The sequence below is a fragment of the Pterocles gutturalis genome, unplaced genomic scaffold, assembly GCF_000699245.1.
Source record: "Pterocles gutturalis isolate BGI_N339 unplaced genomic scaffold, ASM69924v1 scaffold20142, whole genome shotgun sequence".
Lineage (NCBI taxonomy): Eukaryota > Metazoa > Chordata > Aves > Pterocliformes > Pteroclidae > Pterocles > Pterocles gutturalis.
In genome coordinates this window covers 30,351-51,620 of record NW_010108652.1, presented here as the reverse complement: position 1 = coordinate 51,620, position 21,270 = coordinate 30,351, and the positions used below count along the sequence as shown (strand labels likewise).

The window sequence follows — 21,270 nt, the reverse complement described above, 5'->3', positions numbered from 1 at the left end:
GAACACCCATAAAAAGATCATACGTATTGGACAGCGGAGCATCAGGCCAGGCATGCCTCTCCCAATCCAAGCCCCATTCCACCCGAGTCTTTGTTCAAGGATGCAGCAGTATCATCTTTCTTTCAAAACACAGATACGAAAAGTATTTCTGATGTCCAAAATTAGACTTAACAATTCTTTTTAGCTGGAATGTTAGCTATTTGGTAATCGCTAAAAACTGGCTGACTGGTAGCTATCTTGAAATTTTTATTCTGTGATAAATAACAAAATAAGCTAGGAACTGACTGCAAATATACTCTCACCAGGTTTTCAGCAAAGTGCAAAGTTCATTGCATTTACCTTAATTTGTGAGTATTGTAAATATTGCAAGTTTATAAATATTATAATGTTACCTTTATTTTTAAGGGCAATTGAAGTTGATTCCCTCTTCAACTCTAAAACAATACACAGCACTTAACAGGTCTCTCTCTCCCTGTTTCTGTTAGACACTACAGGAGTACACTAAACCACATTATGCATGTTTATACATATCACAGCCCTGTGACACTCCAGCTCTGTATAAAGAGGTAGACTTAGTCATTAGTGAAAAAAATCCTTTAAAATATTAAAATAGTAATAGCACAACTCAATGCAACCAGCCAGTTATAAGCAGTTTTAATGATTTTTCACTTTTTGTATATGACAATCCTCAAAGTAGCATTCAAAAATATAGTGCAAAATATTTATTCATTTTATTTACAGATCAAATGTGCAGTTCAGCTTATCTTCACCATAGTAAATGTTATTCTTCTATGTGATGAACAGAAATTATGAGAAACATTTGAAGACACAAAAAGTTACTTTAAAACCTAAGAACAAAGGTCTTCCCTTCACTTACATTTTTGTAAAAGTTACAGAAGTTATTTTTTTCAAATTGTTTTCAGCTGAAAAACAAAAACCAAAGAAGTCCAAGACAACACTAAAGAATTACATAGGAAAGAATGTTTTTTTGTGAAATCATAAAGTTAATTTTGCTGGGACAACCACAATGCAAAGTTCTTATCTATATAGAATATAAATTTTATTTGCAGCTTAAATGTAGAATCTTTAAAAGGTAATGTTTTTTCCCTTTGTACTATACCAGTTGCCTTTAGTGGAAAAAGTATTCTAGTATCTTCCTTTCCCCCTGATGAAACAACAGATGCTTTGGTTAAAGAGCAATTCGTGCGCAATAGTGTTTTAACTTGCAAGGCAGTACTCCTTTATTGAGTTGGTAGAATTCCACAAGTTGGATGAGATCAGTAAATCTGGTATGACCATCATCAAGGGTATAGAATAGCTTCCCATCATCTTCCAACTGTAAAAATGGAAAAACAACATAAAATAAAATCCTCTTTTGCTATGGTATTTCTTCCTGATTGAAATACTTGTTTGAGAAGTCTTTTGTAGACTTTTGTATTAATAATTTTATGACTACTCAGAGAAGGAAAAATACAGTGATCATTCACAGTAAGACCAAAAATAAACAACAGAAAAATAATGCATTCTTTAACTTCTCCTTTAGTTAGCTACATGCCTAAAAGGAAAGAATAGTTAAATAAGTATATGAATATTCTTTCTGCACTAACAATACTACTTTATGCTTTTGCTTTGGAATGATAGCTGGAGTTAATAGGGATACTGAGTTTTTACAAAGGGACAAGAAACAACCAAGATTCATTTTACTCATAGATTTCAAGCTTTGGTCCACTCACACTCTGTGTAACTGCTACATTTTGTATCGCTTATTCTGTAAGGTGCAGTGAAGCTTCACACTAATGCACTGGTGTACTGGATGGTATTTGCTACACAAGAAACTGCCCATTGTAACATACTTGATGTGGTAATATGTTCTTTGTTGTAGGAGAAAGAACTGCTGCAACTCCAAATGCATGTATTAGAATAGATCCAGGAGAGAAAGAAGAAATTGCAGAACATACCTTGAAAGATTACTTTTCACTTTTAGAAGCTTAAAAACTTACAAACATTATTTCACTATTCTAGGTTACTGAACATCAGCTCTTGCACAATTTGTATTGCACAGCTGACCTTATACTTTCTCGATCTATTTCCTCTGCTGCTGATACACCTTATACAAAGAAGCTTCAGTGCAATAGTGACTAATGAGTATTAATGTAAACAGGGGGTAAAAAAAAAACCCTATTTAAACTATTTTTGAAAATAAAAGGGAAAAAAAGATACAAGATCAAGAGAGCAGTGATCCTGAAGTAGGGTTAGCATAGAAGAGCAGATGGTGTGCTAGAGAAAGATGCTACTATACTACTTGAGTACAGGCAAAGGGAGAAGATATAATTAGCTCTCTTACCTCTAATTAAGATTTCTCATCTGAAGCAGCTGTTGAACTGCTTATGACTCCTGGTTATTCTACCCCTTTCTACCATGTCTGGAAGTAGTCTGCAATTTCTTTATTCTGACTTTGGTCAATCCAGGTCAAACACTGCTAGTTAAGGAATTACCAATGTGTGCATGTGGAAATGCCTGTGCTCCAGCCAAGAACCTGAAAATGGATTATAATCCATTGGACTTTCCTCATGCATGCAATTTTCCTGACAACACACTGAAGACAAGTAAGAGTTGACAAATCAGATGTCTGTTGAACAGGATTTCATTTTTAGCTTATTTTTCCCCCTCCAAGTTAATCACAAACTTTGAAGTGAATACCAGACAGCTTGCTAATTCTGAAGAAGTCAATATTTTGCTAAGTAAAAATTCATATCAAAGTTATGTTGCCCAGGAACCTATGAGAAAATATTTATTGGAAAAAGACAGTCCCAGAAATGTATATCGATTCTTCTTCTTTCAGATGGATTACAGAACAGCTAATTTCAGGATACACCACTTGTATCAGCTCAGAGTAGTAAGGCTGAAAAATACATTTAAGCTATCAAGTTATCCAGTTTTCACAGGATGGGATTCCAAATGTATCCCAAAGGTTTTCTTTTCAACTTTTTACAGTCAATTCCCTGCAGCCAACCCACAATACCTCTTGAACACATTACCACTGTTAACATGATGCACCTGTTAATGTGAAAGAAGCTTGAATTGGCAAGTTGCATGCCCTGTCTGAAAGGAGCCATTTTTAAATGCAGTATAACCTCAAACAACCTAAAATGTAAGAGAAAAATAATTAGTTTAGGGATTGAATGATTTTTAACTTCTAAAAAGACCTTCTAAATGCCTTTTTTTATTTACATTTTGTAGGAAAGTTTATCTTCTCTTCCTAATGACTGTAAAAAGGCAAGAGCTTAGAAGAACAGTAAGATTTTAAGTTCAAAAAAATAACCTTGATCTCCAACTAATAAGCTACCAACTTACTGAAGTTAACACAAAATGCCTTGTTTCTTAGAAAATGATAACTTCATTTAGAAGATCGGCAGCAGCTGGAAGCAAAACTTTTCTCCCCTGCAAAAAAATACTTTTCTGAACTCCTTAAAGAGTATCATTCTAGCAAAAACAGAGCATGAAGTAATTCAAGGTATTGAGAATGGCATGATGGTACTGATGCTACTAGAAATTAAATTGCAGAAAGGAATGGAAATATGCCTATGTTTGGGGAACTAACAGTTTCCATATTCACATTCTCTCTCTGGATTAAGTTGTTCTCATTACAGATTTAATTTTTCTGGTAACTAGCATAGGATACATTGCTTTACTTTAAAAACAACCAAAAAAACTTCCTTCAAGAAGACAGGTTTTGCACTGAAGTGGTACAGGTCTTCTAGACCATCAGCATGGAAAAATTCACCCAAGTCTGTAGACTACATCAAAACAAAGAATTCCTGGTTTCTCCAAAGATCCTACAACTGGAGAACAGGGTTTTAGCATGTGTATATATGATTAATTCTTCAAATGCACTGCTTACATCTGTAAAAGAACATTAGAATTCACTGGATATTTTTTTTGAAGGGAAGAGGAGAATCACCCAGCTCAGAGGAAACTGAAGATAACTGCAGCTTCCTGCTGCATCTGCTCTTAGAGAAGAGAGGGTCTGTCTCCTGACAGGGAAAGAAGAAGTGGTCTCTTAAATTTGAGAGTTAAATGACATCCCAATAAAGTAGAGTCAAGCAGTATTTGTATGGAGTTCAGAAGGTTTTCTAAACCACACAACAGTTATCCCAAAGTAAATACTAGGAGCGACCACAGTCAATAGAAGCACAGAGATCTTACACCTGAGATTCTGATCACAGAGCACACACTGATGCTCACATAGGATCCAGGGCATAGCTATCACTTTTGGATGAAGGACTCCTCCATTGTTTACATATAACACAATGAAAATCCCGGGTAACTCTTTTAACTAACACTGACTCACTCCTCTCCTCCTCCAAAGTAATGCTTCAGTTTTATTCTACAAGAACTTTTTTATGAGACAATATCAGCTACAAGCCCTAGGTAAGGCATAGAGAAATTTGGTGAACAATCACAGGGGAACACCAGATCAGAAACAAACAAAAAAAAAAAGCCACCATGCTCATTTCTACTGAGATAACAGTGGAATATCCTAGAAACTTCAATAGGCAGAAACACAGAGGCCGGAGTATTTTGTGGTCTGGAATAAAGGTTCTTGTGAAGAGAGAAGAACAAGCTATAGGTCTGCTCAGTTATGTCAAGCATCTGTGGCTAAAACACATAATGCTGAAGTGTTTCTCACCTCAACAGAAGCAGCCTGTAAAGAAAACAGCATAAACCACCTCTGAAGAAAGTAGAAACAATGGGAAAAGCTGGCCATTCTCACAGGAGAAAACTCCTGGAAATATGATTCCAATTTAGGAAATTTCAGCTTACCTATAAGGAGCTGGACTAAATAAGGATATCAGTTTTTTGCTGAAATTGTCCCCCTGAAGAAGACTTAGACATGAATAGTAGCAAGAATCAAGAAGAGAGGTCAGCAAAAAATGACTCCAAATATTGAGAGAAACTATCCTGAACAGACGAGTCAGTGAGATATACACACACACATCGTAGGCAGTACACCTAAATAGATGACTAAAAAGAAATTGTGTACATATTGAAAAATGAAAAGGCAATATAGCCTTTATTAATATATGCTCTTCATGCCATCAGTGTTGCTTCTATTCCAGTTCAAATAGATTTGTCTATTTTTTCAAGACACTTTTTTGGATTTCATAATACTAGTCAAGCTTTATAACAAATCAAACAGCAATGTTCAAAAATGTTCAACTGATACAGGTATTATGTTTACATCTTCCACATAATAGCAAAAGAAAAAAAATCCATCAATATTCTATCGCAATTATTCAACTGTTTTGTTTTACAACTGTATATATAAACTGAAAAATTTACTTACTGGTACAATTTGGAAATGCTTTATTTTTAATCCATGACTCAATGACAATACAAATGTTTTGGGGTTACTTTGGCTATCACGTACCAGGAACACCCTGAAAGAGATTGAAAATTTTCACAGTAAGCAGTCTGGAAAACCTTTTGTAAATATTCAGTTAAAAACGTTGTAAATTCATTACATTAAGTATCAGTGAAATGCAAAAATAATATTAATTTTGTAATGCTTTTAATCAGTATTTCTTTGCAAATGTGTCACTGGAAATACTTTTTCTTAAATTCTTCTTCACCTTGTCTATTATGTGAAAAATATGCATTCTCAGAATGAATTACACTGTAGGTGTTAGTTTTTACACTGCATAGAATTACAATGTGTCTCTTCAGACAGAAAAGCACCCTCAAAGTTTGTGCTTTGAACAACATTTTCAGAGTTTTTCTTTGGACTCTGACAGTTACCTAAATCACAAGCATTATAGGGAAAATACAAAAGGTAGTTCAACAGGAAGTTTACAGAAAAGGTAATGCAAGACATACCATAATGATTTTCTTATCTGGTCAATATTCATAAATGCACATTCACTTCTGCACATCAGAAAAATTCCCCCCGAGACAGAGGTACACTCTGCTCGCCTTACGGCATCATTATTCAGATCACAACACTCTCAATGGCCAACAGTGGCACTGCAACTAGTTCACTGATACCTTACTCCAGACAAGTTACAGACAGACATAATTTTGCCATAATCCTGGTAGAATAATCTGGTACTGGCAAAGGATGATTACCAGTAAGAGGCAGCTTTCATTGGATCCCTGGGTTTGGAATATCAGCAGAGAGGCTGGGAGGACAGAGAGAAGTACCTGATTCACAGCTTTGTAGTGGAGAGGCTGAACGGACTGTATTGTGCAGGTCTGGAACAGATATAGCTAACCAGCGTACCAAAGAAGGGGAATGGAGGGACAGCCATTGGCAAGCATGCTCCTCTTTCAGGACACAAAAGAAACAAGCAAGACGGACTCACAGGTATCAACCTAGCAAACACTAGTAGCCACCTACTTTTCCCTGACCACATACCAGGAATGAGAGCACAACCAGCATATGAAAACAAAGGATTTCAGGAGGAAAAAGCAGACAAAGGCTTAGAGGGGATTTTCGCTGACTAAAAAACATGGATTCAAACTACTGATTTCATCCTCAAAGTTTTTAAGAGTTCTATTTTTACAAAATAAGAAAATACCTGGAGTTAAGACATGTGGAGTCCATAATCATTAACATTTCTATCAAAATCCCCATCCAGTCTAATTCGGAGCTCTGATACTAATTCAGTTATTAAAGAGGGATAATTGCCAACTCAGCACACGGCAAGTCTAAGGACAAATGAGAGTTCTCCAGAGACTCGGGCTCTCCCAGGAAGCTCTCTCTCACCACCTAGTGGCCTGTCACCCTCTCCAGGACACGAACAGAAATTTTCAAAGAACAGTTAGTTAGATCCTTTGCACAAACTTAAATCTTTTGTATGTCTGTCATTAAGGACTGGCATTTAATTTTATTCAGAAAAATGACACTATAAGAATGTGCTGCTTAGCAGATATCCAAAATGGGGTCTCTACACCCAAATACTGGGATCCACATTAAACAATACACAAAGTAATCACACTGGGCAGGAAAGAAAATACAGGCTGATTAGGATTTATGTTCCCATCGTTCTTTTAAAGTCCATTTTCTTACATTTTTTTCCTTGTTTTAACAACAAAGATAAGCAACATTTGTTCTCCTTCACATGAAAAGATGTTTACTCTTTTCTAACTTTATAATAAAAGATCTACTTTACTTGTCCCAGAACCTTTAAAAACTTTATTATGAAAAAAGGGTTGTGGTTCACAGAATCTTAGAAATGTTGGTTGGAAGGGAGCATTTTAGACATGCTGGATGACTCCAAACAACTGCTCCTTCATACACTTACAAGAAATTCTCTGAATGACCAGTTGCATTTTGTCAAGGGCCTTTTGGTAATTCTATTATGTCATTCATCAATCAGACGCCGACCAGTTTGCAATCCTGTCAACCATTTATCATTGAAGCGTCTTCCAATGTCCTTTAGGGGGTAAAGTATGATATCTACAATATTGATAGATAAATTTCTTTAAGAAAATTGGTTTTACACCAGAACAGTAGACCCAAGAACTTTATTCTTTCCTAGCACACCTTAAGATTTTTACTGTCCCTAATTCTGTCATTGGGTTATTCAAATATTAAGACTACTGTAGATCCTTTATGTAATTGTCCTTTTATCTTCTATAAGCCATCAAGAACAGTGTGTTTGTTGGTATATACGGTATTACAGAGGTCCTACAACCTCTGTCATATAGGCAGGAGATCTCACTGCTTGGGATCACCTTAAAAGGCTAAACATGGATTATTTTCTCTGCCCGCAGCCCTGCTCCCAGAAACTACAATCTCATTATTCCCATGCAAAACTTCTGTATTTCTGGTGATAATTCATTCTTTCAGCCCACAAAAAAAAAGCACAGCATTTGTTACATGCTGTAATGTGTTAATGACTTCATTGTAACTCCCGAATATGTATCTGACAACATATGAACACTCCTACTACCATGTTTTAATCAATTCTAGACAGTCCATGCAAGAGTATCATCCTCACCAAAACCGCAATGCGTATCTGTGAATAGATCCAAGAATATAACAACACTGTACTAAACTAATGTTAGCAAGGTATTCACTTTCTCATCTCAAATACCATTGCTCTTTACTCGCCAAAACTACTGGGTTTCATTTAACAGCGTGTGTGTGTACCCACTGAAATAAACTGGAAGATTCATCAGTCCTAGAATGACATACTGCTCAGAAAGACATGTTGGGTTCACCCCCATGTCCAGTCCCTCTCATGTAACAAATGCAAAAATGAATGCAGAGTACAGAAGCAGTTTCAGGATGACTAACGGGGCTTAAAAATAGGATCCCTGAAATTTAAAAAAGAACAAAAACAAAAGGGGAAGTCCAATTATTCATCCTTGCTGAGTATGACCGTTCTTGTCTCCCTTTCGTTCCCATTGCTTTTTTGCTTCCTAGACCCCTTTCTGCAGATGTAGAAAACGATATTACAACATAATTAATGTAAAACTGGAGGAATTTAAACAGTAATCTGATGTTACAGGTACCTAACTGGAAAAAGACTCAGAGAAACTTAAGAGTTTTATGAAATTATTTGTTGAATGAAGGAGGAGAAGTTTACATTTAGTACAGAAGTAAGGAAAAAATACAGAAATTAAAAACAGGAGGACTTGAACATAAAATACGTACTTGCTTTGTCATTTTTTTAGATTAATACTTAAATGAGAGAAAAATAAAACTATTATTCTAATGTTTATTTATTACCATTAAGAGATAATATGATTTCTAGTCATTTCATGGGGAAAAGCATACTTTTTTCAATGGCTGTCCCTGCACAGTTCATCTTAGAATAATGTTTTCAGGCTTTCTTTCATTCTTCCATCACTAATAAGAGATACAAAAGACACTGGTGCCAAAGTTGACAGTTCCCAGAGAATACTGTGCAGATACAGAGCTCAAGTGCCTTGCTCTGAGCGGACATAAGTAATCTGTCAGTGACAGAATCGAAGTGTTAGATCACCACTTTATTGCTTCCAAAAGATATAAAACAGAAACCAACTGATCCCCAGATAGCCCTATATAAAATAATTTTAATTTCTATTAGGTAAGTGCAAAATCTTCCTTCTCCCATCACCCCTTCAATAAGAATTACATGAAAATAGCAGCAGCTGACTAGACAGGTGTCTCAGAAGAGTTACGTAAAGAATTAACTTACCCATCTACAAGTCCATGCTGCAAAATAAGTCTCTGAGATTCTTCTCTAGAGATTTTATGATGAAACCATGACTGAGATCTGTGTATAGCTGTAGAAATAAAGATCTTTAAAAAACATTTTGCCTTTATTGAAAGAACCAGCTATTGCATTTCTCGGGCGATGAATTAACTCACACGTACCCATGCTAGACATGGCAATAGGACTGCCATGTGAGTTGAGCCGTAGACACCCTCTCCTCTGTATGAGAGAGAAGTAAAAACATTATTTCAAAGCTTTCTTGTTTAAAACAAAAAAAAAAAACCCAGAAAATAGTATTCTGATAAAGCAAAGGTGTTTATCCCCGCCATGCTAATCCTTCTTCAACTGCCACTGAAAGGGCTTCTGTTGGATTTTCTATAATTCTGCTTCTGTGTCCTGAGAAATCCATTGCTACTAAAGAATTTTCTGAAATGCTTCTCTGCAACAAAGAAAAATAAATTTAGTTTGTTAATTTTTTAAAAGATACATCATTTAAAAGTGAGCTTCTGAGAATACATTATGATTTGTAAGTGGTGTTTCAAGCATCTGCAGTTTTTCCCATCAGAGCCAAACTCATTTTACCCCAGGGAGCATTTGTAATTCCAGTATGCTGCTGCAAAGTTCAATTTTACAGTCTGGCAGGACAGATCATCTTTTTGCTTTACTGTAATGGATGTCAAATACATCACTTTATCATAAACTCTGTTTATATTTTTAACTACAACTAGTCTTTTGCATACCAAAACAAGTGACGAAACTCTTATTAAGCTAAGTAAGAGAAAAAAGATAAAATACAAAATCCTTACACATGACCATCAAACAACAATTATTTGAAATATTTTATTATAAATGTCATAAATTTATATATTTTCAATATAAACTTTCACTCGAGTTTACCAGATTTAAGCACTGAAAACAGACATTTCTGTGGAGTTTAACTTCTATTTTAATACATCCCTTCTAACCCTTATCACAGGCTCAACACCTGTAGGATCTGTTGCAAAAAATGCTTGGTTTTTTTCTCCTAGTGAAGATCAATTTTGTAACAATAGAATAAAAAGCACTGAAGTTTGACAAAACAGTCTTAAAACTTACCAAAATAATTCTCAGAAACCCAGGTTTACAAAATCAAGTTTAATAAGGATTGTAATGTCTCAAATATTGGCAGGCACTGGAATATCAAATAATTAAAAGAACATTCTAGCATTCTATAAGTTACAGTAACATCTGTAATACAAGAGGCCCAGATTTCTGGTAGGGTTAGGAAAGCTTCCCAGTCCAAAAACAAAGCAGCTCTGTTTTGTTCCTGTTTGGTTACAAGCATGAACATAACTAGAAATGGAAGACAGGAATTCTGCAGTTCACTACAATTCTTGACGCTGTAGTCTAAGGTCTGCCTGAGTAACTGTAACCTGTAATAAACTTTGCAAAATTAAAAAACAAGGGCAAAATAAGAGAAAATATTTGCGTCTAGGAGAGTGGAGGGAACTCCTCGCCAATGACATGGTTGTGAGTTATTGAAGAATGTGAAACATGGAAGTTGCTCCCCTATGAAGTATATTCATTAGCTTGGGCACTTAATTCCCAAGTTTATCCAATTTGCTGTTTAATTCATGAAGTAGAAAAACTGTGCCATGCTTAATACAGGGTATAGATTCTGCTATAGATTTTAGCTAAAATGCACGCAACAGTTTGAGAGAAAAACACTAATGGCTCCCAGATTTGTTATAAAAGCAGCAGCTGACTATTGTAACAGCTTCACGTAACCGAAAGTAAAGACACAGCCAATGTATTATGCACAATTTTGAAGCCATGCTTATTATCAATCCCACTGAAAACTATTTTTGTGAATACCTATAATAGCAAATGCATATTTTAGGCATTTTAACAGCAAGGAATGTAATAAAAGCTCAAATAATCCACCATAAAAGCACTGTCACAAGTCCCAGCAACAAGAATTTTTTACCCAATTTAGCCAACAAAAAACACAAAAGGAATATAAATCATCCATGAAAAAATCTGAAATCAAATGGCTCATAATGAACTGGGATAGCATATTAGAGAAAAGGACAACCTGATCCAATCCCAACTATCTGACTGAGGAGAAGGACACAGCACCCAGTAGAGGCTGTTGTTCCTCCAAAAGCCAGTTCTGACAAATTATGGTGTTCCTCTGAAGTCCAGTCAGTATTACACCACTTGAAATTCATCTCAAGTACTTAATATTTTATATATTAAAAAAATAATAAAACTGAAGTATTACTGTATACCGAAAAGGATTTGTTTCTTATTCATCATTTACAGTATGTGTAACCTTAAACACTTTGCTTCCTTTTTAATGTATTTTCATTCTGCTGCTCTGTTTTCAAAGTCCTCTTTCCATTCTTTTTGACAGCGATAATAACTCAATAAACTCACAAAATACTGGAGATCTGACAAAGGGCTTGATAATTGGTCTGAACTACTCAATTTGTATTAAGTAAATTAACTAATCAGCTCTCTAGTGAACCCTGACAGCCCTAAAGATTTCAGCAAGCATTCGCACATGCAAAGATTCACAGGATCACATCAGTAGTGTAACTGTCACAAGTTACTTAAAAATACTATGATGGCAGAAACAATGCATTTACTCATGGAGCTACTGTGGGACATACCATAGGTGTTATATTCAAAGGGCTACAGCCACTTCTACCTTGATATGGTTGCATGTAATTCTGATACAGCTGCATCCCATACTAAAACCAGAAAATAACATGGTTAGCATTTTCAATTGTAAACCTAAGACAAGTAAATTTTTTTCCAGATGTAAAAGATAACACGTTTTTCTTTACCATTAAAAACCAGGTACAAATGCTGTAAGGACAAGGAAATGCACAACATCCTCACGTTGCTGCTACCTCTATAAATGTACACCCTGCATTAACTACACATTTAATACACCAACTGACCTATTCCTATTTTGTCGCAAACAGACACATTTTAAAAAAATTAAAGTTCCCTTGTAGTGTTGTTTGACATTACTCAACAACCTGACTGAATTCAATATGGCTACATATAAGCATATGCTTAATGTTAAGTATTTGCAGGACTGAGGCTTCAAGATATCATCTCATCCCCTACAATAACTCCAGTAATTTGGTCTCTCTCTGTTTGTTGGGATGAAGAAAAATAAACTTCCAGAGTACAAAATTAATACTGCTATTGCATAGGAACCTAGAATTACATTTCTTCTTTACCACACTGTATCTAAATTTCACACAGTAACCTTAAGCAAGAAGTTAACTCCACACTGAAAAATTACCTTAAGCAACCTAATTGCTGTCATCCAGCAGGTCCTACTTTGTTCATCATCTGCACAGAGCTGTTTCAGGTCTCTGGTTCCTCCTGATTTGTTAGGCTAGAAAGCCACAGCACATTTTTTTAGCATTAATGCATATCTTGAAGATAATACCTGTTGAAATAAAAGCCACTAATTCTCCTATTTTATAATAGACAGCTGAATATTGTTTTAAAAAAACCTTAAAGAAATTTAAGCTTACCTAAAAACTGTGGATTGCTTTAATATGTATCGGAATAATAAGCTTGTACCTTAAAGCAGAATCCATAGTTTGTTGGTGTTCCAGAAATCTTTTTGCCTGTCAAAGACACGTACATATCACTATTGCTGAATTCACAGAAAAACTGCAGATGCCTTGGTTCCTAAAAAGAAGAGCAATGTAATACAGTTAGACTAAGCCAGCCTCTCCAGATACGAAACTCATAAGAGCACAGTAGTTATCCTGTTCCAAAATTCAGACTTACGTGCTGCAGTTTTAACTGTGACATCATGGAATTTAGAAAAAGGAGAACTCAACGTTCATTTTATAATGCAGAAAAAAACCACCTCAAACTAGTCAAAGAGCTCATTCTTCCAGAGAGGGAGAAAAACCAAAGTACAACTCATAGCATTCCTGGGAAAATATCCACTAAATCCGAGCCATATTAGCCATATTAGAGTAGGAGCCAAGTTTTCAGAGCAGTATGCATTTCAAACATCAAAATAAAATATTTTCATAATCTGAATAACAACATACTGTAATAATTACTGTCCAGTACTATTTCTAACCATTATCTCCATTCTCTAAGGTCAATTAAGTCAAGGAAGCAAAGAAATTTGCTGAAAGATACAGAAACAGCTCAATGCATACTCTGGCAGCTATCACAGAAAATTCAGAACAAGAAAAAACATTGGTTTAAGTGGTTAATATAAAAGATGCCTCAACTCCAATGTATCCTGTTTAACATAACCAGGTTTAAAGTACTGCCATCAAAAAGTTGAACTAGTAAAATGAAAAACTGTCCAGTGACCAAATTTGAGAACTCTCAAAATCTTCCTGTAAAATCCTTTTATACAGAGGTTGATTTTGTTTATTTTAGATAAGGAAGTATTATGTCCACTTTTCACAGCATCTACTTACACTTCAGAATTTTAACTATTATTTGAGAATTTGTTTTAAAAGGGTACTCTGTTAGCTGAAAGGAAAAATACTAACTAGAATAAATCAAAGTTATCAGGCAAAAAGAAACTACTGTTTCTAAGACAACTCTTACGGGTTTTTGTATCTCAATATCTTTCTAGATTTTATCTGTAATAAATTGATTTTTTTTTCCTTTTTATCACTATAAGTTGAAATTCAAATTTAGGTTATTATTACAAAAAATATTACAACAATGATAAATACATACAAATTTGTTCTTTCTTCATAGTTCTATTTTTTTTCTTCCCTTACCTTAGATGTACCTTTAGTAGAAAAATAAAGGCCAGATCTTCTCAAAAGAAAGTACAATTTTTTCCACGATTTTTTTCCCTGCTCCTTTGCATGCAAATAACCATGAATCTCAGGATACGTGGTGGAGCTTAGGAACATCTGAAAGAAAATATCAGACATGCATTTTTCTTCTCATCTGAAAGCAGCTTTCTGTTTCATTAACATACTCAGACAGGACTAAGGGGAATAAACCCCTAATTCCACTATCACACCACAGTAATTCAGTTATGATTGCATCTAATCCTATTAAGAGTACCTCTGATTTAAGGCATATAGAATGTTACACAACTTCAAGATATGCTAAGCAAGTTACACATTTATATGGAACATATGGTTTGAAATGAGAACGTTAGTTACGCAATATGTTGACTTCAGCAACAAAACCAGTGTAAGAAGTTCTGATCCCATGCAGACCCTATTTATATAAAACTGCAAATCAATGCTACCAACCAAAGGAAAAAAAAAATGCCATCACTCTGTCCACTGTGGATTACAAACCAGATAAATTAATTTTAACTCGGATCAATTTCCTTATCAAACAAATCACAAAACTATGCAGGTCAGGCAGATATTACCATTTTCAAAAGCAGGGAACAAAGGTCTCAGGACCTGAAGTGGTGCTCAAGTACAAGCTTTAGATGAACCAAAAACAAGAGAAGCAGGTCCTGTCACCAGGATGGCTTCTGCCTCTACTCAAGATATTCTCAGAGGCTTCTCGTTAGCCATTCCAACCAGACATTGTCAGAGTGCAGCACAGCTGCTACTTTGCTAAGTACACAGTATTACCCAGTCTGCAAGAGCAGACTTCCTGGAAGCTGACAACTATGTTAGCTTTATTCTAATTCCATGCAATGCATTCATTTTTATTACTCTTCTTCCAATAAAACTAGTCAAAACTATGACTCACATCTAAACCTAATAACCTAGAATTCTTCAATTTCCATATATGCAAAGGAATCTACGTTACTACTAAGCTCTTCAGGGAACCTTGCCCCAGGCTGGCCTGCAGTATCATACTGTCTAGGCTTATACAGAGGTAGGGAACAAAGGATTTTCTGGTTGGTATCTGCAGCTTTCACTGCTGCATTTTCCTCCTGCCCACTGCAGAAAATCTGATCTGAGGACACGAAGCAACAGATTACCAGGCAAGAGACAGACTGGCCAGTACTGGACTACAGCAAAATGATGAAGTGAATGTGATTTTGGAAGTACACCAAGATATTTGACCATTAAATAATGCAGTCCAACCAAGATACACATGGTTTCTTTCACTTTTATTGTTTACCTGCCTTGCAGTTGGATGCATGACTGTGCCACCTGTAGATCAACTTGAGCTAATTAAATTCAGCCAGTGTGAATGCAGTAACAGGGGCAGGCTTCGTCTGAGAGGGGAGTGCCCTGGCACGCAACTAGGAACACATTATGAATAGCTTCACTGCTATTCACCTGAATAGTTAAATTGCAGTAAGACTTGGTACATGTCCCTACATGGGCTGCTAGCACACAGCTCTCTGCAAATGCAGTTTAAGTTACTTCAGCCACATGGAAGCAGATGGGTAGGTCCTGGTAGGTGTTCCAGCCTTTTAATCCTCCCATTTGCCGTGTATTAACAGGTTCACTGATGGTGAACATAAAGGCTGAATTGAAAAACTATTTTAACTCCATAAACAAAGTCAAATGGAAGCTTTAGGAAAGTCTAAAAGAGTCAATGTACATAAAATCAAAAAAGCATCTTTTTAGACTTTAGTATCTCTGCTGAAGATGAAAGGAGTGGTTGGCTCCCAGCCTGCACAAGTGTCTTCCCCAGGATTTCTGCCGTAAGAGCTTCAAACCAGAAGCACTGTCATGAAAAACGCTTTCTTACTCAGCAGACCAAAGCAGAGGAGCAATACAAAGCTCAGCTTCAGCAGTCATTGTTGTAGTCATGCTATCAACTAAAATAAAATAGCAATAATGCTAGGAAAAAGGCAATCCTAGATGCCATCTTTTTGTTTCTAAGACAGCTGAGGACTGTGTGAGAAAATATAACATGAACAAGCTGTAGTCAGAAGCATTAACTGTCAGAAGGAATGAGCAGTAAACATATTTCATTGTAAGAACCGAATGTCTAATAAACACCTAAAACTAAAGACAGTAGAAAAGATAACCTCCTTGGGTTGGTTTTTTCTTTTTTTTTGTGCAGGTTGTTTTTGGTTTGTTGGGTTTTTTTTAATGGAGGTACATGCAAGTTTATTATAGGAGGGAATGGAATCTGTTTATGCAAATAAGACTGTAACCAAAATATGACAAAAATAAGAAAAATAAGAAAAGTCCTTAATATAGGAAGAAGTGGGGAGAGTTAAATGATGGTATGCTGCAGACAGGGATTATTGATCATATAATATGCAGAAATAAGCTTGCACCCTCTCCTACATGCAGTGAAATATATAACATGATATGTAGGGTGGTGTCAAATGTCGCTGTGTCTTTCAGATACTAATACACAAGAGCACCAAGGACTTGATTACTATTTCATTAGCTGTAAAATCAACCAATTTAGAACCAATCTGAACAAAAACCAAAGCAAATAAATGTCTTTTGCCGGGGAAAAAAAAAGAAAAAAAAACAACTAAAAAACCAAATCAATCAACAAGATCAACAAGTGAAAAAAACAACAGAGCAGAAAAAAACATTGCACTGTCTCGGATGAATATGATAAAAAAACTCAGAAATCTTAGGTGTCACTGAATGCAATAAAGATTGAGAGCTGCACTCCTAATTATACAACTTATTTGTCTGCACCTTCAGCATTTGCAATGAAAGAATGGTTGCAGCAGCAGAGATAACTTTTGTTAAGGTGGGTGTTTCTCGAGCACTTACACACTATTATGATTTTCCTAAGACTCTGTAAATCAAGTTTGAATTTGATGACTGATTTCTTCAAAGATGTGATGAGAACCAGCTATGCGCCAGCCCACTGCTAGTGGGAATGAGCAGGATTTTCCCCTGAACCTGCTGACAAATCTGGGGGGCACCAAGTAATTCCAGTGAAGAACTGATACTGATTCTCAGTATTGTCTCTTACAGAATTCAGCCAACCTGAGGGATTTAGACTGGGAGGAAGGCCAGCAAAACCTAGAGTGGAAGACGGGAAAAGGCAACAGAAAGACTAGAACACGTCCAGAAGATTGACAAGAGACTGAAATTCAGTGAGTGGCTATTTCAGCCTGAAGACTGGAACAGAGTCAGATGAGAAACTTGCCAGGAAAGAGGGACTTGCTGTGGCAGAGAGATTAAAGAAGTTACACCCTTGAATCTTAAATCTGTGAAGGCAGAGAATGGGAACAACTAACACGGGGCAAGAGATGGCAATGGGGAAAGAGCAAAGGAAAAGACACTATCACTAATTCTACGTTTCAAAAAATAATGAGTGTCTTGATAATTCTGTTCCATCCTTAACTTACTTAATTTTTACATATATAACATTTATTTTTTAATGTATACTTAGGAAACACATATGCTCCCTTCTTTAATATATTCTACACCAGGTGCAAGTTTTTTTCATTGGTCTGGAAGATGGCTTGGACATGTGCTATCTACAATAGCTTTTTTTAATATATTCATATTATATATAAAAGCTGCTAGAAAGAAGCCAAACTGGTTAATACAAGACTTGAATTCTGAATTTCAAGTCTACCTACAGAACCTGAATATCAATTGCATCTATTAAACAATAAATGAATTAATTTGTTGCCCACCTATTAAAGCTGTAAAAACCAAAACAACCCACCCTAAGATCTGAAAACAATAGAATATTTCATTACTATGGAAGAGGCCTCAGACTAAAATCTTCACACTATGTTCATTTTTGACATGTTCTAAAGCATACAATTTCCAAAAATAACCTAAAACAAGTTCCAAATGATCCATACTGCCTACCACTAGACACATACATACAGTGTTGTATCTCAGAGCAGCCATACTCTGATCAATATAGTGACATTTTCTTTTTTTAGGCTAAAGATCTTCATGGCAGAAATTAAACCTCTCTATTTGGTACATGTCAAACCTAGTGATTTTACTTAACACATGCTAAATAGATAGGAGACAGGTAAGCTTTTTTTGGTTTTGAGGCTATTTAGATGCTCTGATTTAAAGTCATCAGCCAAAATATTCACTCTTTCACTTTCAGTGAAAGTCAAGAAAAACGTACTTGAAATTAGAGCTCAATCCACAAAAAGCTATAAAAGTATCAGAAGTGATTTTTTAATCACTTGTAAGCATTGAGTTGTTAAAACTAATGTCTCTCTTGACACTTGACCAAGCATATCATAAATAATAACACAAGCCCATTAACTTGTCTTAATGAAAGTTTCTAAGGAAATGCAACACACTGTAAACAATTTACCCAAGAGCTTCTGCTGAAATGTGCATAATGGCTGCATAATCCACAAAGCTATTCTCTACTTTGTGCCTAGTAAGTTTTATTTGAAGAAATATAATTAAACAGACAATACAATATAAAACAGTAACAAATTTTTCAAGCTAGCAAAATGGATTGGAACTATGTATATTTAGAATGATTCTTAATCTTACCCACAAGCTCTGCACATGTCCTATATATCACAATATGGGCTTAAGGAAGTTCTGTGCAAGAGTATATGGCAAACAGTTCCATTATAAAAGTCTTTATTTTTTCAAACTACCAAATTGCATTTGTGAGGGAAAAAAATTAAGTTCTATTAACACAGGGGACAAGATTTTCTACATTAAATGTTTACATTAGATTGCAAAACCTATTTGCTATTTAGGTAGCAAAAGCGAACCAATTTTTATTAGATATGCAGCATCTCTTAACGTTACAAACTTTTTATTTAGGTTTGTAAAAATTATTTACAGAATCTAGCATGTGTCAACTAAATTTAATTTGAAATATTTTTTACTATATTTGGGATAATCTTAGCCTTCTGACTAACATGCGCTTCTATAAGCATAGAAACATTTAATACAGAAGAATGCTTTGTGAATCAGTTCTTTAATGTTTTTCATTTACTAGTGGATGCTAAGATAGAATTTATTCTATAGATGCAAAAAAACTTTTGTTATTTCTATCCTTCTTTTAGTTCTACCGTAAATATCTTGTGTTATTATATTGCCTTTCCAATCATTCTTTATCCCCAAAACCCACACATAAGGTTTCTGTCTTAAGACCAGTGAAAGTTCTATTAATTAATTTTTTTAGTGACAAGCAAACAAGAGTGATGTGTATGTTTCCACCTTTATTACTCATTTTTCCCCTCTTTGAGAAGTAAGACGATGATCCCTGATATGGTCATTCGGTGAAATTATTCCCACTGTAAATTAAAATTTTGTGTCCACTTAAAAGATGACTAACACTGAGTGACCTACCATATTTTTTTTTTCCGAAGGCTACAGTAGCCTTCAAGCTAACAAATCATACTAGTCAGTCTAAATTTTGTACTCATTGAGTTTAACCATTTAAGTCTTTTTTATATCCATTTGTGTCACATTACCAGTTCCTCAGTATTCTACCATGGCCTGCTCTTAAGTATGTGCTGAGTACTGCAGCACTCCACCTTTTTAAGGAAAACGGGGTCTTTCACCTGAAATACCCAATAACGGTATTAACCATTTTTACTGCATCTTGTTTGTTTTGACATTCCTTGATTCTGAAAAAATGTGCAAGTTTCCAAGTGTGGTCATACAGTAACTGTCTGGAAGGGACACATCACTTCATATCTCATAAGGAAACAAATTATTTACCATGTTTTGAGTTATTCAAAACCTAGCAACCGATCCAACAGAGACAAAGAGCTATGCTCACACAACATAGACAATGGGAAATTCTGAGCTATGCTGGCTCATCTACATTCAAAGATTACATACCTGTAATATCTCAGAGTGGCTTACAGCTGCATTAGGCTCACTTGGAAAAGATATCATATGATCTGGAAAAAAGCTCTGTAACAATAATCATTTGTATCAAAGTTCTGTAAAAGTAAATATAAAACTTACATCTCTTTAAGATGTAAAATTAAAGTTCTCACTGCAGTAGAAAACACTGCAGATTCTCTGATCCAATTATTTAAGCTTACCTTAATATCATTCCTAAACTTGTGACAACCCATATATTATTTGCTGAAAAACTTAGAATTTAGAGGAAACATCAATGGTCTCTGGAAGCATGAGGGTTTCATACACCAGTGCAAGTCATGTTGCAGTACTTGTCCCTTAGTATTGTTTTCCTAGCAGTAATTTCTATTGCTGTTGACATTTAAGTCTTGCCTGGGGCTTCAGTATGCTACAAATTACAGGGGATATACACCAACATGCTGAAATATATATTGTTTTCTATTGTTTTCATTACACTAGAAACCCTGTAAAATATTTTGGAATAACTTCCACTAATAGAGAACAAGTCCTCTCAGTTATTTCCTAATTGTCAATTTTATGAATATGAATTAACATAAAAATCTGACTACATCAACGGTGTGATTAAAAAGTCCACATTTAAAGTGTCAATTTTATTATGAAGGAAAGCTCAAAGGGTAATTTATGTGACAGATCTGCAGCTGAGGAGTTCAATATAGTCACGCAGATATGAACCAGCCAAGAGTTTGATCATTGCTAATAATGTTTTCTCAAGGCTTGGACAAGTTTGATGCTGATATTCCCTTGACCATCCAATGTCCACTGACCTTTATTTTTAATAAAACTGAACTACTGCTGGGTTAATTAATATCAACTCATTTCTGATTAAGCACTCTTGGTACCCAGAAGAATGACTCAACAGAAACAGTAAGGACCCTGATCAGCCACAGCTGCTGATGCTAGTCATAGCTGTATGTCTGCTATGCTCCAAAGCTGGTTCTGCTCTGGTTAACCAATACACAAACACACTTATTCTTTGAAAGTTCCTCTACTAACTGTAGACCATCTCAAGCTTAGAATTTTTCATTAATGCAGTGCTTATCTCCAAGTCAGGGGAGTACATGATTCACACAGATAAACACAGGTGGAGCAAGAAAAAAAAACCTCCGACCTCTTCTGTCTTTTGGTATCTTAATATTTACCTTTTCATCCTTTTCACATGTAGATAATTTGAGTTCCCTTCTACTGTTCACCTTTCAAGTCCTCATACATTTTTGCTATTTTTCCCTTTGACATCTGAAACAAGCTGGCTTCATAAGAGACAGCATTAAGAATGATCCAAATACACCATGCATTTAATCAACCAGATGGTGGGTTTTTCCTGC

The 21,270-nt window shown here is 35.4% G+C and overlaps 1 protein-coding gene across 1 annotated transcript in view; it reads right to left on the bottom strand.

The window, feature by feature from the left end:
* Positions 1 to 1,189: 1,189 nt before the first annotated feature.
* The window catches only part of GRB14 (growth factor receptor-bound protein 14), a 46,730-nt gene continuing 26,649 nt past the window's right edge, over positions 1,190 to 21,270 (bottom strand). Inside the window, exons 4-13 of the mRNA XM_010072721.1 lie at positions 19,901 to 19,975; positions 13,976 to 14,113; positions 12,795 to 12,905; positions 12,508 to 12,603; positions 11,861 to 11,941; positions 9,530 to 9,645; positions 9,368 to 9,426; positions 9,189 to 9,276; positions 5,348 to 5,441; positions 1,190 to 1,336 (exon numbers count right to left, since the gene is read on the bottom strand). Coding sequence (XP_010071023.1) covers positions 1,190 to 1,336; positions 5,348 to 5,441; positions 9,189 to 9,276; positions 9,368 to 9,426; positions 9,530 to 9,645; positions 11,861 to 11,941; positions 12,508 to 12,603; positions 12,795 to 12,905; positions 13,976 to 14,113; positions 19,901 to 19,975 — 1,005 coding nt within the window. The remainder of the gene's footprint in view (positions 1,337 to 5,347; positions 5,442 to 9,188; positions 9,277 to 9,367; positions 9,427 to 9,529; positions 9,646 to 11,860; positions 11,942 to 12,507; positions 12,604 to 12,794; positions 12,906 to 13,975; positions 14,114 to 19,900; positions 19,976 to 21,270) is intronic.